The sequence below is a fragment of the Corvus brachyrhynchos genome, unplaced genomic scaffold, assembly GCF_000691975.1.
Source record: "Corvus brachyrhynchos isolate BGI_N302 unplaced genomic scaffold, ASM69197v1 scaffold115, whole genome shotgun sequence".
NCBI lineage: Eukaryota > Metazoa > Chordata > Aves > Passeriformes > Corvidae > Corvus > Corvus brachyrhynchos.
Genome location: NW_008239553.1, coordinates 19,741,726 through 19,767,438, shown reverse-complemented (window position 1 = coordinate 19,767,438; position 25,713 = coordinate 19,741,726). Strand labels below are relative to the sequence as shown.

At 37.3% G+C, this 25,713-nt stretch overlaps 1 protein-coding gene across 5 annotated transcripts in view; it reads right to left on the bottom strand.

Moving 5' to 3' along the window:
* Positions 1 to 25,713, bottom strand: part of AKAP6 (A-kinase anchoring protein 6) — a 274,630-nt gene that overhangs the window by 164,423 nt on the left and 84,494 nt on the right. For all 5 annotated transcript variants that reach the window (XM_017741971.1, XM_017741970.1, XM_017741972.1 and 2 more), the window contains exons 3-4: positions 24,630 to 24,881; positions 17,821 to 19,602 (exon numbers count right to left, since the gene is read on the bottom strand). In XM_017741971.1, the coding sequence (XP_017597460.1) occupies positions 17,821 to 19,602; positions 24,630 to 24,881 (2,034 nt within the window). The remainder of the gene's footprint in view (positions 1 to 17,820; positions 19,603 to 24,629; positions 24,882 to 25,713) is intronic.

Below are 25,713 nucleotides of genomic sequence, written 5' to 3'. Positions count from 1 at the left end.
GGGCCCAGCCAGGCTGGGCAGCCAAAGGCACGAACAACGCCTCCTGCTTTCCCACACTTAGAGAAGCAGCGGTATCGGTGGTCCATGCAGCCCTGTCATACCTGTAGATCCGAGTCTTTAATCCCCTCAAGGCTCACAACACAGAGGAAGTCCAAAACATAACTTATACCTGACTGACGGGGCACTGCCCCTCCGCGGACTGACCAACACGGAGCCATTTCTGTGTTATCAAGATGGCCCAGTTAACTAGAGCACAATTAGTGATGTACGTGTCATCAGGGACACAAACAGGATTAGAACAGTTCCTCTTCTTATCATCTCGAATGTTTCCCAGGATATACATTTTAAATAAAAGGTTTAGACAAAACCAGTTCTAAAAAATAATGCAGAAAATATTGTCTTACAATGCAGAAAATCTATTGTGAGACTCTCACGGAGCTGAAAGTATGGTTTAAAACCAGATTACAAGATAAATTATATTAAAACAAAGGACAAAGCTTAATAGGCAATCCTAAATCCAAATCCAGGAATACTCAGGGAAATAAATAAATTCATAGGATGACAAATTCTAACCAACGCAGGACATTTTTTTTCTCTTCACTTAATAAGATACCCACGAAAACACTTAACATCCCTTTATAGACGCTTCTTACCTTTCTGCTTTTTCTAATTAAGACTATGTTTTTCTTTCTCTAGATATGTTTTCTTCATCATTTTCAAGATGGGAAAAAGTTTCAACAGGTATAAACTTCAGTGAAGGTATGCTGATTTTTCCTGTTTAAGGGTCTGATCTAAAGAGTATCATGCTACAATAAAAATACTGTAAAATCTACCCGACTTGTACTTTAGTAGAAATTAACAGGAAGTTAAAATATTGTATCTTCCATCAAAACTTCTTGGAAGTTGAAAACTCATAGCTGGCTACATCGAAGCTAAAAATTACTGTACATTAATTCCTCAGGGAGAATAGAAGGGAAAAGAACAGTAAAAAAGACGTACCAGTATAATCCAGTCTCTGCCTTTACACCAGCTGGTTCAGTTTTGCAAATATAATAGTTTTGCACTGTGCTAGCAAGCTAGACAAAAAAAGTTGAGCTCCTACTGCATAAAGTTATTCTTAGTTTACAGTGCTTAGTACAGAAACAAATGTTTCTGTTTGTTATTGGATGATCTGTAGCTGCTTCTGTAGTAAAGTTTGCAGATAATGATAAAGCCATACCCCACATGGGAAATTTTTAAACGTTGACCTTTAAAACCTTCAGCTTTCCATTTTGTTTCATGACAATTTTACAGATTCTCCAAGGGGGAAGAAGAAAGTCCTGATCACACAACCCAGAAAAAAAGCTAGAACAAAAATGGCATAATTTGAAATTTGGCACAAAGTTGGGGGTTTTTGTGGTCTAATTCTATTTTCTCTGGATAGATAAGAATGAAAAAGACATTTCTAAGTTGGGGGTGGGGGGGAAGCTTAACTCAGTGTGTCTTCTCAATTATCTTATAGAATTAAAATATACTTAATTCAATTGTTCTGTACAACTAAAGAATTAATTAATTAACTGAAATATTAAAAATAAATTTGATGGAATTTAACAAAATATCTTGAGACTTCTTTATTAATGACCAGAATTCTCAAATGTTTTTAATCACAAGAATGAGAATTCACTTGCTGAGTCATGCAAAGAGGGCAGGGATGGATCAGGTCAGAGGCCGAAGGCATGCATGGACATTGGGCTGAGGAAGGATGTGCCTGGAATTGTGCCTGGAATTGTGCCTCCTACCCTACCTTAACCCTCTGTTAAATATAACGGCATATGAAAGATACAGATCTTGTATCGTCCACCTGCTGCACAGGGCTGCCGGGCTCCCTACACCCAGTACAGCTGCACAAAGGATCTTGGTTTAGGCAGCCTGTTTTTTTCTGGTATGTGGGATAATGGAGCAGGAAAGCAGCTGCAGTGCCATGCTGCCAGTACAAGAAACCCTGGAGCATGAGGGTGAGGGCTACAGAGGTGGACAGATGAAGAAATCTCACGTGCAATTCATTACATTTGATAGGACTGTGCGTGTTCTGTCTATCCCAAATGTACAGCATAAAAATTGAATACTTTTAATGAACACAGAAATAGGTAGTCTTTGGCAACCAAGCAGTTTGTACCTAACTTCATCACTTTTTCCTGTTTGATGGTCTGTGTTTAGATATTCCTCCCTAATCATGATGGCTGTTCAGCACACCTCACTGCTCATTACCCGCACTCCATTACCGCCTCTTGGCATGGACCAGGATTTCCTCACTCCCTATATTTCTCCAGCTTCCACAGTCCCCCTCCTATGCTTTCCTATTGAATTTCAGAAGCTCACCCCATCTCTGGCCAAAGACCATCCATCCTCTTTTAGAAATATATATCCATTAACTTTCCACTTCCTAGTTTGCAGTAACAGACCCAACGATGATGTTACTGCCATCAAATAAGTCAATCAAGCAGGTTTTGGTATCTGCTGGTCATAGCTATGCTCCTGGACTTGGTTGCACAGCCAATGCACATGGTCTAAACAGAGAAAGTAGAGCCCAGGAGAAATATTATAGGCTGCCTATAATAAAATAGTAAAATAACACGGAGTTGACCAACTAAAAAACTTCTGATAACTAGAAAGCTACTGATAACATAAGTGCTTATGAGACTATAGAAAGGCTCTTTGCATATTTGCATGCTTGTCAGGGGTGTTGCTCAGACATTTTCTCATTGGGTTGCAATTTTCTGAGCAGCACACAACTAAGACCTCCCAGAAAAGCTTTTGCTATCACAGTCATGAAAAAAATGTGTTGGCTATTAAGTGAGTCACTTAAAACTATGCACGAATGCCTCACAGCTAGGTTAACACCACTTCTTGCACTAGAACTTTTAAAGTTTCCTAGCTTCATTTCAGTGGTTTAATTTTACTTTTACATTACAAGTTCTCTCTTTTTTTTTTTTTTTGGTCAGATAGGAAAGTAAACAGTTCTGGTGTTCAATAATTTTAGCACTTCAAATGATCTCATTTAGACTTTGAAGTTCAGCTTTCATTAATTGAATGGAATGGGAAAAGAGGAAGTTTCTATCTCAGCTGCAGCTATCACTTTACAAGTCCAGCTTTTATTAGACCACATTTAGAATGGAAGTAAACCAAAGCCCAGTTCTGTAGTTTTGAGCTTTACTCCGAAAGCACATTTAGAGTTACCAAAAACTAGAATTTAGAAACATACAATTTTTTTTAAATTGTGGTTGATACACTAAAAGCCGCAGCATCTTAGATGGTTTTAGTAGATTTTTGATATGGGATTCCTTTAGATGGGGAATTTGGATATACGTACTTAAGGAAGTGCATATACCAAAATTAATTTTGCAAAATTATGCCATGAAAGAGAGAAAGCAACTGCAGCCACCTAGCACCATTATGAAAAGTATTGTGGTACTCATCCTAGATCAAATTTTGGGTTTCCATTTTAAGGAAAGAAAATCCCATATTTATTGTGCATATGTGGCACAGGTAGCAAATTTATTTCATCTTTTTGGCTTGTAATTTTAAGCTATACAGTTTTAACACCACTCAATTTATTAGTCTTACATTTTCATTTTACATGTATGCTGGCTTATACTTAAGACACTTCTGGTCCTTGCATTTCTAAAAGTACAAAGACCTTCTAATGACCTAAAGTAAGATTAAAATCAGAATTAAAGCAATGCACCAAACCATTAAATGCAAACATACTAAAATTATCTGCCATGATAGCTAAGTGTGATGGTGGAAGGTCTACTCTGTTCCACAAGCATCAGTGTGGAAGCACCAGACAGCAGTGCTTATTAAATCACTACCCCAGACCTTTTTTCTCTCTCTACCTTCCCTTTTATTGCACAAAGGGAGTTCTCTTCTTAAAAGAATTGGTTATGAGGCTGTGTGCTTAAAAATGAATGCCCAATTTTGTTGCAAGCAGACAGTGTTGTAAAGTTTGTTCCCAATTTACAAAAAGACTGAGCTCACAGAGGTGTCTGTGTACAAGGATGGGCTGGCTCTTAGGGCACTTCTATCACAGAATACATTAAGAAAACCCTTTGTCTAACCACAAAAGGACTTGCATATTAGTCTCAGGAGGAACACATTCCTGCCCATGGACTTTATTTTCAAAAGGATAAAAGTGCACTTTCTTCATAGGCAAAGGTAAGTCAAAGAAATCCAGGTACTCAAGAGGATGAGGCTGCAACAAACTGCCACGGTCAATTTAATTTGAGGTAGAGCCAGAGGCAACAATAAAACCATTAGCAATACAGATGTTAGGGATCCCCAAGGAATCAAGATGCCACAATGGAAAATATTCTTTGTGTGATATTGTCAAGATTCTGTGACAGGCAGTGACCTCACAGAAACATACAACTGACCAAATACATCAGTAGGATGGAAATACTTAACATGCAGTTCAGGATATATTCACAAACTATTCAGAAATAGAACTTGGTGGCTTTCTCCTAAAGTGCCACATTTACTCAATAACTCCAGTTTATGAGAATGTGTGCCTTAAATGCTCCCTCCAAACTGGTAAAAGATAAAGATCAAATACTTATCTTAGTGGACATCCATGTAAAGACAAAACAAATTCTACTATGTACTGTCTAGTTAAGAATTTTAAAGACTGTTGAATTATACAAATCTTTCATGAGTGCCTCCTCTAGGCTTTGTGCCCAACTATCACACACAGAAATTATTATTAAATGCATTTTCCCTAATGGGCATCTATTGAATTGGCCATGAATTATATGGTTATGGAACTTTCTGTTCCATAACCGCAAGATGGTGACTGGCTCATTATTTTTCCTGGTTTAGAGTCCAAGCTATTTTTCCATACTGTATTCTTACTAGAGCAGGAATAGCAAAAAAGATTTTTAATTTCTCAGTTTCCTAAAGCCTTCTAGGTAAAAGAGTTAGAACCATAAAGATAGAATTTGCTTTAAAAGCATGAAAAGTGAAGAGAAACATGTGAACTGTTACTTTTTAACCCATTATAAAGGGCTATATTTGAAGACAGTGCATCCAATTGTGCAATAGAAAGTTCACTGCCCCAATGGGATTATTGACTTTGTTTCTGCTTCTAGACAAAGAGCAGGTTATGCTAACCTGAATATTAAAAATAATTCCTTAATGTATCTCTGTAGATACTTAAACTTTTCCATGATGCTACAAACATAATTCTTTCTTTACTGTATACTTTGTCTTACCTTTGGCTCAAGGTGAAGATCTACTCTCCCTTTAAAGTACTATCACAAGGCCTTTACTGCTGTTTGAAACTTGCAAGATCTAAAAAAGGGATCTTCTAAGTACCAGCAGATTCACTGTGGAGCAAAGATAAATACGGGAAAACTAAGCCAAATGCTTCCTGAACCCTGTTCCTGAGATGTATATTCTTAGATTAGCAGAGAAACTTCCAACACCGCTGGTAACATTTCCCCTGGCCTTTTGAAGGATCAGTGAACACCCAGAAACACAGAAACAAAATCCATGGGCTGGAAAGACAATGCTGGGGAGAACCATGTAGCCCTGAGGCCAAGAGAGCTGTGCATAGGAATACAATACAGCAGCAGAGGAAAAGCCAGTGTCATTGTGACTTTGAATGGGTTGAAGAGCAGGGGGGACTGGCAGAGAGAAGGAAGCAGAAGGACAAGAACCTCTGATTCTTCTGCCATTTAAGGAATCCTCTGGTATAAAATGAACAGCAGTATGGGCTGGTTGTAAACCTCCAGAGATGCCATCTGCTCTGATGGCAACAGCTGCTGGCCTCTCCTCATGCTGACGTGGCCATGCATCTCACCTGAGATGTAATGCTCTGGAACAGAGCCAGACAATGTTTTAGGCTTCCTACATTCATTAAGGTGAGGATTGAGGACAGGCTGAGAAAATATGGGTGCAGTACCTAAAAAGCAGTGTGAGGTTCAAAGAACTCCCAGGGACTGAGTAAGTAAATGAGCACATCCTTCTTGGTGTGGAAAAATCTTACATATGCATTCACATCCTGAATGACAGACAGTAATTCTGCTTATCTGCCTCCTGAGTTATCATGCCCACTACTTTGACTCCCAGCTATTTTCAAGGTGGGGCAGTGGGCATGAGCCCTCTGGTGGACGCAGCGAGTGCCGCCTGCCAGCGCCGCTGAGCCGCCGGGATGAGTGGGAGGGACACCGATCAAAACCCATCCCTGTCCACAGGCAAGCTTCACCCCCACTGGCTTATGCAGGCACACAGGTATCGGCTAAAGAAGCAAATGCTTTCCACTGTTCTAATCAGTCACGGCTTTTATCAGAAAACCTCTACACTGTGAATCTGTATTAAAATATTTCTAGCACTCAACTCGTTCAGCATTCTGAGTCTGGCTGAATTGTTGGGGTTGACTGGAAAAAGGCTCCTGAGGAAACAGTATTGAAACTATGGAGTGGATAGTACAAGCAGCAGAAAGGAGAAACACATGAGTTGAAGGATAACAAGAGCCCTGAAAATGAGACAGAAATAGAATAAACAGAATATAAGGAAATGAGGCATATGCAGGGAGGAAAATGGAGGAGGAGGAAATAAAAGGAAAAGGAAAGATAGGTATTTAGAGTTAGTTTAAACAAAAAAGTGTGACATTCTTTGGGCCTTAGGCAATAAAACAGGCAGGCAGAAGCTCTGAGAGTTAAAAGTGGAACAGTCAGAAACCATGATATTGAGTGATCTGAGTAATGTACAAACTTCTGAAGGATCATACAAGTCTGGTCTTCAAAGTTCATCATACTACCAGGATTGACATATAATTTCTGAAAATATATTTATTTACAAAGAGCAATGTCTTTTATTGGTCATGTCTTACAGAAACTCTCACTGCTCTTAACTTTTTTCTGAGTGATTTCTTTTCTATATAAAATTCAGGAGGTCTAAGCAGCAGCCAGGAAACAAAGATGTCAAAACATCTTCTAATACAGGATAAGTCTTCACTTATGTATCACAGTCTCAAATACACCAAACTAAAGCCTTTTTAGCTTATACTTTCATGTGACTCTGTCTAAGTCAAAGACTTACCATATCTAGAGTTCAGCTAAGACACGTAAATGTTTTTAGGTTATGTATTCCTGCTTCACTCAGTAAACCAGGGAGCAAGAATGTTTCCAGAAATTTGTAGCCAAGGATGTATCAAGAAAAGGACAAGAACAGCAAATAAATCTGCCTGAGCCAAGAAAGATGATGCCAGTAATTCCCAGAAAAGGGGGACTTTTCTGCAGCAGCAGCGGGAAGGAGTGTCTGGATTTAGAAGGGACCATGAGAACAGCACAGGAGAGGGGCCTGTCTTTGGTAAAAATGCCAGACACCAAAATGAGCTGTTATGTACTGTATAAAGGATAGTGGCACAAAGCTGCAGTAAATTCACATCAACTTCACAGTCCCAAATTCCTTTTTTTTTTTTTTTTTTTGCGCACTCTAAACTGGAATAGAAAATGTAGAAGTTAGTTCAGGACCTCTTGTTCATAAGTAAAAATTTATTACTTATTCTACAGGTAAACCTAAAATCAAGTCTCCTGATGAGCACTGTTCTCTTTCTTTCAATTTGAAATGTTTGTTATTCAGCAACTTTAAACCAAACTCTAAGGATAATGGAAGTCTCTAATTGGGATCTTAATTTTCAGCAAATTTGGGAATTAGTCCGATGCGCTTTGTCTAAAAGTGCTGCCAATATAACTGTGGATGTTGAAGCAACTTACAGTGATGTAAGGGTATTTGGAAGTACTGCATTTCCTCTTCATGTAATTATTTTAAATGTTGTGTTGACAACATAATTTATTTTCAGATTTTTTTTACAGCTAATGTATGTATTGATTATGAGATGAACTGCATCCAAAAGACAAACTAATCTCCATTTACAATTTTTTCCATATTATGGCCTTTGTAACGGCTTAATATAAAGCTTTATTCTGCTCTGAAAAATAAGCAGTTATGGGTGACCATCATTCCTTGGTTTGCATACCCTGAGTGTTTGAGCTTCAGAGGGTGGACTGGGGTAGGACGCCCTTGTGCAGCTGCTATTTCCAGCTGATGGTCAGCTGCTACCTTGTGCCATGTGCTGGGCACTGGAGAACACTCAGTTTGAGCCATGCTGGCACCTCCTCTAACTGGTCCCAACATTTCTTTACTCTTTGATCCCATAGTTGCTAGAAATGAACCTCATTCCCCAAGCATTTAATTCCTCGAAAGGTACACATGATATACACATACCATGGTTGCTCCCGTAGCCTGAAGTCTGAGTGGAATGATGTCAATTAAACAATGCTTTGTGAAGTTCCAAAATGCTACATTTTCCCAAACAAAGAATAAATCACATAAAAGAATGAAATTAGCCACATTTTATACCCTTAAACCATAGCACAAAATTAACTCCATGGGATTTTCAGTGCCTTTTGAATAAAAGTTATGCTCATTATTTTTACATAAAATTTTCAGTAAGTTAGCCAGTAAGTGATAGAAAAAGAAAGAAAGCCACTATATTCTTGACCTGATGGTCACAAAGGGCACACACTGTTTATTTAAATAATATAACTCTAGTTCTCTATTTCAAAATTAAATTTGTTGAGCTAAAATACATAGCAAAAAAGTTATTGGAGACTACATTAGAGCCAAAATGCTACTAACAAGGGGGAAATTTTCTAGCTTATGATTTATTTATTCTCCGAATTTCTAACAACCACGTTTGTCAAGTTGCGCGGAGCTCATTCATTTCAGAAGGAAATAAAATAGCTGTAAAACAACTGCAGTAACCAGTTAAAGCCTCAAGAGGGCAATATATCACCATGTCTGAAAGTTTTCGAAAAGGAAGGAAAAAATCACTTTTTACTAAAATAGAACAGATGCTGTTTGCTTGTGGGCAAGTGCTAAATATACTGACCTCTGCTGCATCACTGACATGACTTAAGATATAATGACCACCATCCCCCCTCAAAATCAGAAAGTTTAATTCAGCATTTCCTATTTTTCAAGGCTAATTGGTTAGAAGAGGTTAAGTCTGTCACCTCACAAGAGATATTGTAATTCTTTGACCCATGAACTTGTTTTGCAGTTAATATTTCTGAATTTAAAAGTAGGGAAATGGTGATTGCCACTCTTTGCTAAATATGGCAACAGTGAGGAGAGATTAAGATTCACCACCTCTTCTCTTTACTCCATTATTATTCCTCTAGTTCCCTCATTTAGCCTCCTGTTATGCACTCGGTTCCTGTTCACCTGCAGTCTCCAAAGAAATCCTGTCACTATTAGTTCCTCCATTAACTGCTTTTCATTTGCTTCCTAATTCATCAACTTTCCATTTTAGATAGCTTCTTTTTTTAGCGGTCTCTAGGGGGCCTTCCTTTACACCCTCTTTAGGCCCTAATTCTGATCATTTTTTATCCCCAGATTTTGATATATTTACAAAACAAAATTAAAAAACAATCTCAGGTCTTGTTTCCTTTTGTGTTCTTTATTTTTAATTGCAGAAGCTTTGCTGGTTTTAACGCATTCATTATATTTTTTTCCTGGTTTTCTCTACCTCTACAAAGCTGTAAGAGATTTGCACTACAATACATGACCCTAGTTTGGACTTACTTGAGATGTTTTTAGGTTAGGTGCTATAGTTCTCTTGCACCTACTGGTGCAGCAGATGATTTTAAATTACCCTGTGTGTCTTTGGTCTTACTTAGCTCACTGAGGAAACATTCTTGTAGTCACATGCTGGCATCAGCAGAGAAAAAGGACTTAGTAATATTAAGTTACTGTGACTTGAACGTCTACACTGTCTACTACCAAAAATCTGTCTGCTTGGTAGTTCTCCAGTGTCAGCCTGGAAAGACTCCAAACACTGGCCAAAGGAAACCAGAAGCAAATTTGGCTCTCGCTTGGGAAAACCTTACTTGACCTGAACGTGACTCAGTGATCAAAATAAGTCATTACTAACAATTTAGGAAAATTCAGATACAACTCCAGTTTGATACACGAAGGATGTCTCAGCTGTTTGTGAGGTTTATCATCTCTTCTCCAAATCCTGAAGCAAAGGCAAGAAAATAGGGTTTTTGCCTTTTTGGTTACTTTCAAAATAAATAAAGAAAACCTGCATAAGCAGACAGACAGTCTGAAACAAGCCTCTGAGAGACAGTTTCCTGACCATATTTACCACAAATTATATTCACTCTGATGCCTAATGATGACAACTGTGATTTGAGAGTCAACATGATTTAATGGTTCATTCCTGATCATAAGATACTGGAAAGGATGAAGGAAAGAAAAGTAGTTGCTGTCAAAATATATAAAGACACACAAGATGAAAAAGATATAAAGAGACTTTGAGAAGTTATGCAATAATCTTATATAAGTGGATTTGATCTTTCCTCTCAGGTTAATCCTCTCAAGACCCTTGCTCATTTGTCTTCCTGTGACTCATCTCTAGCATGTACACATTTTAAGGCAATGATGTGTTAACAGTAGATAGACTGGAATTTGATTTAGGTGGAAATTAGTAGCAATGTATTATTTAAAAAATTAAATATTTAGAATAGAGCATGGTGATTTTGGTATACTGTATCTTTCTGGAATATCCTGTACTTCCTCACAGAAGATACATAAAACATGAATAGCCCAGAGACTAAGTATATTATGTAACAGAACAGCTAGACCTTAAAACATTGTGAAAGGCATACCCCTATGAATGTAAAAAGCAGTGAGCATTCTCTCTCATCCCTTTGTATTTACCATATTTAAGGGAATATTAGTAGCCATAATTTCAAATGTAATAGTTTTCTGTTTAATAATGGAGGCACTTCAAGGAGCCATAAGATCAATACAGTAAGTAATTAACAGGACAGAGCTGAAGTTATCTCAAACTCTTCATAATGAACCAAACTTCTCCCCAGCACCTGTACCTATAAGACAGCAGTTACAGATGATTCAGTCCTAAATAACAGAAGATTCTTCTTAAACCACCACACTCACACTGAGGTAAATTCCCAATAGCAATTTGACTCTATCTGTGTTCTGAAAGCTCCCAAACCTACTTCAGTGGTTTCTGAGTGTCTTTCTCTACCTTCAGGAGAAAACTGAATGCACCAAACAATTACAGACAATAGAGTGTCTCCACACTAATACAAACAGGTATATCATAAGATCACCCTGAAGTCACCAGTGATTCGTCGTCCAAAAACAGCTGCATCCCTGTTGAGCCTGGAGCCTCTGTTGGCTATCCAGGTAAGTTACCTGGCATCCAGTGTGCACCTTCCTGCCTATCCTTAGCTACAATGAGAGCAAGAAGTCCACCTCTTGTGGTCTTACTGTTCCCTCTCTCCACCTTCAAGTCTTTTACACCCCTTAGCCTGTTAGCAGAGATCCAGAGATCCTCTAGCAATATCAAGAAATTTCCAGTTATAAAAAAATAACATGGATGGCTCTGGTTCCAGCCTGTGTCTAGGCTGTGGTACAGATGATTAAGACATGACTCTAGGTCATAAAGCCAATGGTCACGTAAAGCTGATCTGAGTGACTGCATAAGAATGGAAGTGGATGGATCACAGAAACATTTATGCAAAAGCAGCTGCTCCTTGGTTCATTTAAGCTGTTTGTAGCTTAAATGCCCTGTGGCATCTAACTATGTACACAAAAGGACAGAATTATGAGACTTTTTGCAGCCAAAGGTCTCACATCAGATGTGAGCCAAACATTGGATGTAGGCATATCCCCTACCACCAGTTCTTAATACTAGTAAAGACGTACCCTCAAATCATTGCTACTAAAATTATTTGGGAGCAAATTTCTTTCTATTTCTTTCTCTTCCTCTGTCTTCCCCTCCCGTCCTTTCCCCCCAGCACAAATTATTTGGAATGACTTGCCAAATCCTGAATATAAAAAATCCCTGATCTAAAACTACTCACTACCAAATCATTCCGAGGTCTTTACATTGGAAACTCAAACCATTCTGAACAAGCATATGCTTCACAATAGATGTGTTTCATTAAGCAAGCATAATTCCTGCAGTCAGTTAGAGATGTAATAATTCAGAATTTGCACAGCTTAGATGGAAGTTGCCACTTTTTGCAAAAATTGCTGATTACAAACTTGCTCAAACTATTTCTGGTAAAGCAAATGCCAAAGAAAAGTGAATGTACTTGGAGGAGCTGTTTAAAATTCAAGCAAACTGTTAGGAACTGTTTTGGAGGAACAGAGGGCTCACTGTATTTCAATATAATTTTCTAGTAAAGCTCTATTTGTCTGCCTGAAAGTGAGAGTTCCATATGTATGCTACGTTATTGCTTAATAATGGTTTGACCAGCTTGAAAGCTGAGGCATGGGCTTTTGAAGCAAGGGAGTATCACCAGACTCAAAACAGCAAAGCACAAACTTGTGTCTCAGTACAAAATGTGAAATGACATTTTCAATTATGCTGGACCAAGCAGCAAGACTGCTGAGAAAACTGCAGAGCTGCCAAGGAATTTCTGGATCTGATACCTCTTTCACTTACTGGTTTTTTTATAAACTGGTCATCAACCAAAGCAGTATTTCAATCTAAATTGTATGAAGCAGTGTAAGTAAGATTCAGAAATGAACAGATTTTGGCAAGCACACTGTTAGGAAAATGAAGAAATCCACTTATTTTAAGAGAGCAAATATTAGAAGCACTAAGTTATTGAAAGTAAGAGGGGTAAGGGGAGCACTACAACACTTTAAAAATCCTTTCTCTGGTAATCCAAAAAAGCCAGTTCTGTGCCCTGTTGATTATGTTTGATTTTTACACCTGTTCTGACATCACTGATTTCGGTTCCATGTTTTTCTTTGTTACCAAGCTTCATCAGAGTTATCAGTTCCTATTAGTTTTTCACTACTGTAGCTCCACAGCTCAAACTGCATTTGACCTCTGTGCAAGCTTTTCCCCCTAATGATGAAAATCACCCCCAAACACAAGTAAACTTCTCCTAAAGCAATCCAGCTTCAACCTTAGCTGTACTGGTGTGTTTTCAGTCCATTCTCTGTACAGAAGCAACTCTGTCCCCTTTCAATCAAATCAAATTATTTCCCCTTTGTGTCAGCTCTCCAACTATTTTCTAGCAAACTGGCTCTCCACTACTCAAATGGACTTCCAGACACATCTCCAACACAAATTTGCTCTAACAAGTCCATTAAGCCCTTGCAGAAGTTTATCATTTAGTTACTTTTTCTGACTATTCTCTAAAAATGAAGATCTTTCCCATCCCAACAGACCTGCTATTTGTCACAGTAACAAGTTTAGATATGATATTGCAGTCTCCTCTGCAGGCTGCACTGATCCTTAGTTCCTTTTTAACAGGAAAGTTATTCCCATGACTCCAATTTAAAACAGGGGTCTTGGATCTCTGCCCTACTAGGGCATCCTAGGTTCAGCTGGGATAAATGGTTGCAGAAGGGTGAGGGGTTGCCTGCCAGGGTCCTGGAAAGCAGTAAAATTTTTATCCATGTCTTTGCTGTAGGATCCCTGGGGCATGCTGTAACTGACAGCTGAAAAACTTGTAGAGCAGCATTATTTTATCTCCTTATCACATCAAGAAGGTGGGTAACCAAGTCTGACTGGCCTACCCAAACAAAATATAGAGCCAGTGGAGTTCAGGGCAAATTTATGAAATGTGATGAACTGAAAATATGGGATCAATAGATATCAAATTTCTTCTTGCAGAGGAAATTCAGCGGCCTTTTGCAGAAATGGAGCCTGTGATGAAATAAGCTATAAATCTATGTAACAACAACAAAAAAAAATCAGCAATTTCCTCCATACGATTAACCCTGAAGCCTACAAAACAAACACATCTCTTGCAAATGGTTACATTTTTAACCTTTGTGATAGTGTCCTCAAAAAAAACAAGTAGATGGAATTATCAATGACCACAGATTACAGCACAAGGATATCAGTATAGTCAATCTAGTATCAGTTTCTAGAGAGAGAGATAAAACTACCTGAACAAGGTTACTTTATTGTTATTATATTTTATTCACATAAAATGATTGAAAATGCATTGCCATTAGGTCAGTCTGAGATCATTTTCTGCTCCAAATTTTTCCGTTTGCACATAAAAAAGGGGGAAAAAACCCAATTATTAATATGATTTTAAGGAAAACTTAGCTTTCTTTCAGAAAGCAAACCTTGAAGCATTCTGAAACCGATACTCTGTCATCCTAGTATTACATGTGAGAAGTGGCAATCAGCTAAATTCTTATAGTGAAGAACTCTATTGGCGTTATCTGTGAGAATGCTGCTGTTATATCTGTTCCCTTTTCAGCTAGTGTAACAGGAAATATAGAGCTTAATCTGCATTCTAAAAATTCATTTGGGGTAGCTCCTAAAAGCTGAACTAAAACGGTGAGAGGAACTTTCATAATTTGGGATCACTCATTTTCATATTTCACTCCAAAAAGTAATTTCTGAAACATAAAAGAAACAGCCACATAAATTGTTTTGCACCCCAGAGTGAAGGTGCCCATTACTAAGGATACAAGAAGCATGTGCCAAAGGGTTACCTGCAGTGCAAGACAAAATATGACAAGATTATGCAATATTTATTGCAAAGGAAAAAACTGGCCCTATGTAGCAGCAAATGGGACAGTTGAGCAGAATTCTATCTGTAGACAGACAGGAAGATTAACAGGATGATAATGCCCATGAAGGGAGATCTGCATAATCTGCAAGTACGAAAAATAACAATTTATCAGTTTCTGCCCATGACTATCATTCCTATAACTAAGAAATTAATAAAATTTCCAATAAGTACTTTAGCATATGTTCAACAAATTGCTTTCTATCAAGATATCACCAGATTTATACAAATTCAAATTTATTCCCGTAATAATCATAATAAAATACCAAAATTTCCTTTTTATTCCTATTACCGAGCTAAAACATGACTTTCAATGATTTTGAGGCTGCCAGTTTTTTCTAAGGTGTCGTGATCCCAAAATGAAAGACTAAGTTATTTTAGTTTTGTTTACAATCTTAATAAATAAAATACATTATGCTAGACATCTACACCAGTGTAACTGGATTACAAATGGGAATAAGCGTGCTTCTTCTGTACTTAAAATGAAGTTCACCTTTCAGATCTGACTTCTTCAGCACAAAACTGCTTCTAGCAAAAGCAGTATTGAATTATTGCTAAGACATGTATTCGTGAAATTAAGAAACTACTTTTCGAGTGGGATACATCTTCTTGGATAACAGAATTAATGCAATTGCCAATTTAAAATAATTGAAAAAAGCAATGGCACATTTTTGATTCTTGTCTTAGGGAATTATGAAACAGGAGATATAGAAAAAGAAAGAACTTAATCGTGACACAGGTACAGTATTTTTACTTAGGTTCATTTTTGTTCACAATATTTCATAGCATCACCTAAGAGAGGAATTTTCTCTTTTCTTATTACTTATGTCAAATTAAAGTATCTCAGCAAGGCATCATGCTGTCACTGAGGCAGGATTTACCTTGGTTAGAGCTTTTGAAAAAGTGACAAATTGGTTTTTAACTAGTCTTACAAGCAGAAGATTTAATAACTAGCAACAATAGAAAAACTTGGGTAAATAAGCAGCTTGGGAAAAACTTATATTTCTTTAAAGTAGCATAATTTTTCTTAAGTATTTAAAACATTTTCACCTGATTATTTTTATTCACTATTCAGGAAGCATATTTAGTGAAATATGAAGCTTACTTATGTGCTGCTTTTGAGTGCATGGGATACTGAGCTCTCTCTCTCTCTCTTTTCCTAGCAGTCCTCCTTGCATCTGCTCTTCTTTCTGTTTAAAGGTCTTCTTTTACTATGAGCCAAACATACTTCATAAGATTATTTTCAAACTCCACATTAACATTTTCCAAACATTTACCACAACCAGGAACACTGAGAAATTGTAGAAGGAGCAGTGTCAGCAGCAGTAAAGTTCCTCAAGGACAAGAGCAGCACCTGGAGTGACTACCTAGAAGGGTTTACTCTGGCCACAGAACAGCTAACTACTTTTACCAGCTGTCACAAGCTCAATCCACTCTACAGAGGAGGTGAGGAAAGGGTGGGTATGGAGAAGAAGAGAGTGTTTACAGCTGCAGCCAGTTGTTACAGCTGATTCTTACTCCTCCATTCTGGTAGGACTGAACTGCAGCTGCGAGGAATCACACAAAGACAGATAGACCCTCAAAAGAGAATTACCTTTTTAAAAGTTTGATAAAAATAAATATGATGATTTGAGAGTATGATACAAAAAGTTTCTCTGCCACCTGTTTCTTGCCAAAAGAAGTCAGCATCAAGTGGAAGGCACTGGTCCCTAGACACTCAACAATTCCATTCTTAAACAGGCTCTTGTAGTGTCATTTGAAAGACAGCATCTTATGTATTCACAAGCAGCTTTGATGGGCTTTGTTGCTTTCACAGAATGAAGAGCCTTGTATCTGCCAGCTTCAGATGGACTAATTTTCAGCACTACACAAACTTAAAGACAGAAACAATTTGCACTTACAAAGACAGTTCTTTCATCAAAATCTGGAAGATGAACCCCACCCATGAAGATGGAAGGAACAACTTGCATCATTAAGCACTGCCCTGTAGAGCTGACAGCTGCTGCACCCTCATTTGTTTAAGAAGAAATCTCACTTTCTGTATTTTTCTACCCCGACTTTATACTCAAACTTCTCTAGCTCAACTATTTTCCTACTAGTCATAATACTTCCCATGCCTTCAAAAGTTACAGAAATCATGCTTGGTAAGAAGGACTTTCTGGCCACATAAAACAAGTCTTTTTTTTTCCTCAGCTCATACACAACTTGATAATATTGCAGATATCAGATTTAGCATTTAGATGCCAATGTCACCCTCCAATGCATGTGCTATGAATTTTAAAACATTTTGAAATCTAATAGAGATGGAGCTTTCTTTTCTGAAAACTTAAATGCTGTTGAGGATGGCCATGAAATGCTCTGAGTTGAAGAGCTCTCTACAGTGGCCTGGAAGACAAATGCATCAGAAAACTGAAACAAACATTTGCTGTAAATGTAATCTAAGAATTATATTAGTGAGATGGCTAGGTCTTTATCTGATTATTCATTCAAATTCTCTTCGTTTTCCAAAGTTTATCTTTTTTCTCAAAAACTTCTCAACAAAATCCCATCTCATCTGAAGTTTAGTGGAATAGTATGTAATTATTGCTCTAGCATATTGCACTAATACATTGCTATTATTTAAGAATGATTATTTAAGTAAATAAAAAAAGTTTTTTAGTTTTTTGCTTAGTTCCACCAACACAGGAGGGAAAATAATCACTGCAAGAGAAGAGAAGTAATTAAAAAGAAATATTGTTATTATACTTAATTTGAAAGGAATTCCTATTCTTGGACTAAAACAAATCTTTTTAATGAAGAAAATAGGTAGACAATATTAAATATAGCTTCATTCAAATACAATGAAGATCCCTGATTCTCTAATGTTTATTTTTCCCTTCCTACAAAAAATAACTTGTCATGTACCCAATCTCAGCAAAGAGAAGTGGTGTTGGTAAAACAATGTTTTACCAAGTTTAAAGGCATTGATGTAAGTAAAATACTATAGGCAAATTCTGTAGAGTTAGTTAAAGTTAACTTCAATCTATTTTAATTAGAATAACTGCTGCTGTTCTCTACTTCCAGCAGCCACTGGATGAGACTATTTTCAGCATTAAAAGAAAACAAGAAAGCAACCCTATCCCTGCCAGCAGCTCCATCTCCACATACAGGCTTCTAAAGAACACAGCAAAAGAATATAGGATTATTGCCTTACCTCAATTTTTTCCCATATGGTTTCATAATTCTCTTGATGTTGTATATCTTGCATCAGTTGATGAATTAAAGCTGATTTATTTGAAGGAGAAGTCTCATTCCCAGTGAGCTGAGTGGCAGCAGTTCTTTCTGACTTTTCTTCAATGTATTTTTTAATGCAAGATGCAGGCATACAAAGATCTTCATCAGAGAGAATATCACTGAGAGGCCCAGATTCAATACTGTCACCTAAGGAGGATACTATATCACTTGAAGAACTTGGTGAAATTCTGCCCCTTTTTTTGTGCTTTTTTGTCTGGTATGTTGGATACATTTCTGAATCTGAGTTCATTTCTGACAGCTCCCAGTCATCAATGTTTTGAATGGTTTCCCTTCTGGGCTTTTGGGGCAGCAACTTGGTCAAATTTTCTAGTTTTAAAGCTAATACTTCAGTCTGTTTGAGATGTGAAGGAAGTGCTAAATATTCATCAGATCCATACCACACCTCACTACTGTCCTTACTGGTTTTTTGAGTATAATGTGGTGTTGAGGATAAGCTTTTATTTTTCTTTCTTCTCAGTAGAAGAGGGGATGAGTTGGAAAGCTCAGAACCAGCTGAAGAAGCACTCTTTTGGCTATGCGTTGCTGAACTGAAGGGCTCAGCTTTACCTTGTGATTGCCCGTTTGGATCTCTCTGGTTACAAGAATCTGACGATGCAGAAGAATCTGTTTCTGTCTCCTCCAGAGACTTAGAGTTATGAGAAGTAATCCCATTCTGTAGAGAACATCCTCTTTTCTTGCCTTGTGTTGATGGAGCTGTTTTACATATACTTCCAGGTGTTCTGTCAGTTTTCACTTTCTCTGGAGAATCATGAGACTTATTGTGCTTTGATTTTTCTTTACTAGTGTAGAAAGTAGACTTTCCTAGAATTATGGGACTGTCTTTAAAGTGATTATTTATTGTGTACTCAAGATTTTTATCACTTATTGTATTTAAGCAATCGTACGACTGACTAACTGCAGATGGGCTGTTAGTATAGGGCGACTGTAAAGCCAGGCAAAGCTTGGACCTGTCTGGTGGATCTAACAATGAGGGTGTACTTCTACTCATTTCACTTTTAACTATTTGAGAGATTTGCCTTTTTAGACCATTGGCTTCCATATAATCTTTAAACACATCATCTTTCAGAAATAGACCTCTTTTTGGCAACGTAGGCTGCGTAGGGGAGTCTTCATTATAGTTAAAGCAGTCTCTTATGGACCTCTTAGGTGTTGAATTTTCACAGTGTTTGATTTTTTCCCCAGTGTGCTGTGGAAGATTGCATTCTGGATTCTTTGATACAGAAACTGCTTTGCTGTCTGTAGGTAAAACACCATTTTCAGAGTAATCACCTTTAGAAAGAGAGGAATTTGCAGAAGGAGATACTAATGAGAGGTCATGTGATGCTTTCTTGTCTTTGCTTTCTTCTCCATCTTCTGCTGAAAGAGGTACAGGATTTTCTTTCTCCTTCAATGTTTCATTACACTGGGGAGCAATGGAATCTGTTGCTACTGCAAGTAAACCCACACTTCTGATAAGTCCTGGAAATTCCTTATCCATCTCACTGCAGTTCCAGGATTCAAATGATTTTGCCTTCCCTTGACTGGAGGTCATATCATCCAGAGCACCAAGCAAATCCTCACTAGGACTGTAGTCAGATAGTTCAAATGCAGTAATACCACAATCCAGGGACAAGTAATTTTGAGAACATTTGATGGTTAACTGTCCAGAATCATCAACTTCAGTTAAAGAGTCAAGGCGATCCTGAAATACAAAAAGAATTGGTACTTTTTTTGAAAATTATTTTTCATATACAGAACACACAAAGTAATTAAGCAAAAAATACTTCCTGTGTTTCACTGCCTAAGATCTAGAAAAGGATTCATCACTGACCTGCCTTTTTTTGCAGTACCCTGTAGATGAGCTAACCATTCTGAAGTATTTGGGAATTAAAAATGGCAATAAGCTGAAAAATGCTTCATTTCAGTCTGGTGCAGTAAGTTGTCTAAAAACTGCAATTCACTTTTTTATTGGTATTTTCCTCATTTAATTCTGTTTTCAGTTTTACTTACTGTGTAGGCGGGAACTCAGAAATTCCATACAGCAGACTTGAAGTATTTTCTGTGTTAACTACCTCGAGCAGGAGGAAGAGTACCTTGGGGGCTGCTGAGTGTACCAGTCTCCTTGTTAATCTTGAGTTTTCAAAAATTCATGCTGCTCTACAGTCCTTCAGTTGATTGGCAGAATGTTTTTTCCAAGCATCACGTAGCAATGATGGACATTTTTTCCCATAATTGTAAAATAGAGATTGCTAATTACATTTCACTTTTTTGTAGCATTATCACCTGAAAATTTATTTGCCAGATATTTAGAGCACAAATGAAGAACTTCACAAGGAAAAGAAACTATAGCCACGAATGCTAAGCCTCCAGCCTCCCATTTTTTCTCAATGGAAGTCCTTCAATCTCAGAAACATGGACATAGCCAGAGGAGACCATCTCAGATGGCAAATGAGATTTTAAGATCAAAGTCAAATTAGTGCTTATAAATATTTTGGTCTTATTTGAAGGACAGTAAAAAAAATCTGATGAGATTCAGATCCAAAAACTGCATGATAAATAACAATCATGGCAAAATTATATTTAGTATAGAGTGTAAGCATATTTTCAGTAGATCTTCTAATATATATACAGGACTTTTGCTTACAGAGACTACTTTAAAAAAACGTCATGAAGGGGAGAAATTCATGTTCTAGGATTCTAAATTTACATGCCTAAATCAGTATACCGGTCTTTCTTTCCAGGTTTGTTCTCATAGTAGTTTTTTGAAGCAAACTCCTGGGTATCCACAATAGGTTTATGTCTGAATTATTCTCTGGAACAACTTGTCTCAATACATTGCCCAAATCCATAGTTGAAAGACCTTTAGCATCATGCTTGAAGAAGGTGCAATAACCAAGTAATCTCTCCATCTCACAATAAACTGCTCAGATTTTTCCTGAACAGGAATCATCTCAATAAAGAAGGCTATTGTTTGGCAATTCCCATAAACATAAAAACATAAAATATCCAAGCCCTGTACTCCATCCACCCCCCCCACCCTTGCATTACTCAAAGTAAAAATAGAAAAAAATCCTCCAGCTAAAAATATTTATAGAAAAAATTTACTAGAAGGGTATTTATCAGCCATAGTCTTGGATACTGAATGTATTTCTTATTTAAGACATTCTATCCAGATGTAGATCCCATGCCACAAATTTGGCACTATCAACAGCTCAGAATTAAAAGAATTTTCTATAAATCTGTCAAATTTATATATTGGAGCTTCATTTGTTAAGGAAAATGGTGGCTAAACAACGACCACTATTACAACTGCATTGTCCTTTTAATCTCAGGAAATTATTAGAAATGGTAAAGCCATATATATAAATCAAAACCCTTTCCAAGGCCCTAAAGGCCTTTATATTTTCTGAATAATGAGCTCCATTCCTTCGTCTCTTAAAAATGTGTTTATTAACTTTAATAAAATTTACAATCATATGTATTAAACCATCTTGCTTTGTCATTTTCCAAGCAGCCTCTGAAATATGTGCTTCAGATGAGTTTTATTTAATGCCAATATTACCATGTTTTCATTGTTTTTATCTCAGAAAAAAAATTAATTATTTGTACAACTACCAATAGAAAAGCCCTAGTTAATTTTTTTTTCCCTTTTCATGTGGTAATGCTTCCTTTAAAGGTCTCTAGGCTGTTTCCAATACTTCTTGTATTTATATTTAAAGCAGTAAAATTCAGCCCTTTTTTTTACTTTTTCAAATGAACTTATTCAATATGTAAGATATTTCTGTTTAAGAACACAGGAATTTGCTGTATTTTACCAAAGCCTGATCTTTTTCTTTTTTCCTGGTTTCTCAATTCTGGCATAAAACTCAGGCTGCACAGAACTTATTTTTCTTTCCTTCTTAACTATCTCTGGTTAAGTCCTGAAGGAGAAATGGTCCTTCAAAATCTTAACTTTTCAAAGTTTTTTTTTATTAAAACAATTATTTTCTTAATTTTGCACCTCTGTCAGAGCAGACAGCTTGCATCACAGTTGCCTCTATTTCCTCCAAGCCATAAAACTTTGTGTGCCCTTTCCTGCTGCATCCTGTTGGGTGTGGCACTGCTGGGCCAGCCTAAAGCACACTTACTGCCTGCCCAGTGGTGAGCTGGGTACCTAAGCCAGGCAGTGCAGCCTGTGCTGTACACTCGTGGATTTTGGTAGCTAGTCTGCCAGGGTTATTCCTGTCCATTATGCTGAGGACAGCTTGTGCATATTTATGGGTGTTACAGCTACAGTGTAAATACAGCCCAGGTGGGGCTGTGATTGACTGTGCATTCTATGAACTGACAGTGAATATTAACATGATCAAACAGTCTCACTGAACACCAAAGAAGCCTTGGCACTTCACTTCTTCTAGGGAACTCCTTGGTTAATGTCAGCTGCCAAAGCTGCTCTTCGGCATCATGCAAAACACTGGACTTAAGGAATGAGCTAAATATTTTGTGAAATTATAGGTTCATGAACTACAGAAAAGCATAGCATGTGAAATTTGTTCAAATCAAATTTCCATCTGGCCCAGTATCATGTTTCTGCATCAGTTCAAAACATTTTCTGCTAGCTGAGCTCTAAGACATGGGAATATATACATGGGCCTTCTACACACTTTTTTACCCTCACTCCCAGATTCTACGAACCATAGGGAGCAGCATAGGGATTTCCTCATCTGGAGGTTACAATTCCTCTAATCTTTGCTTATTCACATTTTTTTAAACTTATTTGCACTTCTAAGTGTCCTATACTAGTGAATTTCAAAATAGAATTCATTACTGTGTGAAATCTTCCTTCTTTTAATTGCAAACCAGAGGAGTTCTCAGTCTTAGTCCCAAAGGGGTACTGAAAATTAGGAGGACGTTTCTCCAGGGAATAGTTGTGTGGGCAAAGGTTTCTAGATTTTCTCAAACAGACTCACTATTCACCTATGCATGAAAATACCTAAAGGAAAATATTTGTATCATGAGGCACTTACTAGTCTTACAATGTAGTCATGTCTGGGAAAGGATGGGGGAGAAACACCAAAAAGATACAATTGTAGGAGTAGATACAATTGCCCCTACATTCTATTTTATTTTTTATAGTCATCAACTAAAGCCACTATCATAATACCTCATAAAAAGCTTGAATTCCTCAAGGTTAGCAACTGCAGAGCAATTTTCCCAAACCTATTCAAGCAATAGGGCAGAAACGTGTTATCAACTTTGTGTCCCTGCTATTGCTAGCCATTAAATTTATCAAATATTATTTATGTTTTAATTGGGGTGGATAAAAAAAATGGTGTCAGTATATTTTGTCTTTTATATTACCATGTAAGCCTACCTGAACACATGTGTTTTCCACACTGAAAAATAATCTTTCCTTCCCCAGTTAGTCCTTCTCTCTATAGCAAGGATGTTTTTATAGCAGTTGTAATCAGATCCAGATGGAACATTTCCTGTTCCTTAGTATCTGAATATGCACCTTCTTTATGTCTTGAAATTACCATGGCCTTGTCATAAAATAATGACTTCCCACTAAATCACAAATCTGAATATTAAGACAAGAGTAGATTTCCTTCAGACATGCCAGAAGTTTACCAAAAAGAGCAAAGCAGAAACTGAATCTGAAGCAGCCAGGTATGTACACATCAGGAAGAGGGGGTGTGGAAGGTGGGCCTGGGCATCTCTGGGCATTGATTTCTGGACCACCCACTTTGTTGTGCCAAAGACAAATACAAAACCCAACATGGAGCAGAGAAATATTCACATTCTCTTTGAACTTGAGTGTTATGAAATTCAGGACATGTCTAGGGGACTTCTGACTTCCTCTGTAACACAGGTCACAGAATTCACTGCATTGATCTAGAGTTCTCTTTCTGTAATTGCATCTAATCATAAAAGCATTTTATCTTAATCTTCAGACCATCAAATGAAAAATCCTCCACATGCTGTCTATTAACCATTAATTACCCTAACTATTAAAAATGTCCATCTTCTTTAAGTTTAAAAAATTAGGCCAGTTCTTCTGTTAATTTGGTAATGATAAGTTAATTTGGTAACGATAAATTCAAAGGATAAGGCATTTTAGTTAAATGAACCCAGGTTTACAAACCATTTACATGTGTGTGAATCTGGCATACTCTCAGAGTAAACAATGTATGATTCTTTCATCATTGTTTCTCAGACAAAATGTGTGACTGTGTAAAGACATAGTGCAGAATTGCCACTCAAAGACAATCCTCTTGCTATAAAGGAAGGTTGACCTAGGCTGGAAAGTTCTGGAAATATTTTTTAAGGTTCAGACTTCTGTGTGCAGGCAGGAAGTGTCTAAATTTCACTGAAGAAACCACTGCACACTGAAATTAACTTTTGAATTGGCTATAAACCTTAAATACCTGAGTGACCAGATGAACATCTCGGAACAGATGCACCTCTGTAAGTCTTTCAAATCCTTCCTGAAAAATATCTCAATCAAGAGAAAACATTGCTAGCCACTAGCATAACATTTCTGAAAGTTGATCTTAGTTTGCACTAACTTGGTTCAACAAGAACAGGTATCAGCTGAAGATTAAAAAAAATAATAATTTAAAACAAATTTAGCAAAATATCTAGAAGTAAGTCATCCTTAAAATTGTCATCCTAGCAATTTTAAATGTGCAAGAGGGATGAGCTGCTTTGAACACAGATAATTCTTTTAATTGGATTTAGTTACTGTACCTCCTTAGTCTCTTCAGAAAACGCTTGCAGAATATCAGTCTGCCTGGTGTAGTTTCCATTGGCGTCTTGTAGTCCCTGGAGAATACGCTCTCTCAGAACCAGGACAGAAACACGTAGCTGGTGCCAGAGTAGTTGCACTGTATGGATATCAACTATCACATTGACAGAATAAGACAGAAGCTTCAGGGAAAACTCAGTCTCTAGCAGAGCATGAATTTGTTCAACGTGATCAGATATATCTTCACAAATATCCTGTAATGGAAAAATAAAGTAGATATTTAGGTATGGGCATGGTCCTTTCATGGATCAGATCTATTTTTCATGTACTTTTAATTAAATGCAGAATAAATATTTTTCATAGAGGAAATATACTGTAATTAATACATACAGATTTTTTCTCTTTTTTTATTCATGGCAATGCTACAGCAACTGAACCAGCAGCTGTCCTGTTTGGCAGTACTGCTCAGTAAGTGCAGAGACAGCATACAATAAAGAAGGATGGCACAACAAGATCACATGAATCAGAAGCAGAAAACTAACACCATAAAGTGACATCCTAGAAGACAGCAATAGGAATGAAAGTGGTAAGATTTCCAGGAGCTGTCTCCCTCTCTGCTCCACACACACACACACATACACACACACACACACACACACTAGTTAAAATACAAAGAATCTGGTCTGTGCCATCATCAAAAAAATTCATTTGGACAGAATTCAAATCTAACCTCTATAACCAAGAAGGACAAAATTCTGGGATAGACTCAATGGGAATAAGCTATTTCTGCTACCCACTGCTGACTGTGATGGTGACAGGGTGCTGATTTTTATATAGTCTTGCTCTGGGGACAAAACTGAGCAGAAGATGGGTGGAAAAGGAGAAAGAGGGAAAACAGAAATGCTGTGAACAGCTGTGTTGAGAAAGGAGAAAGAAAATACGGATTACCAGGTTATAAAGCTAAACTTTTGATGGGATGGTATCCTCCAAATTTAAAATTAATTACAGATTACTATGGTTGTGCTGCATGCAGAGTAAAATAATTTCAGTCTACTCTTCATTTTCTTTGTGAAAGGGCAAGTCACC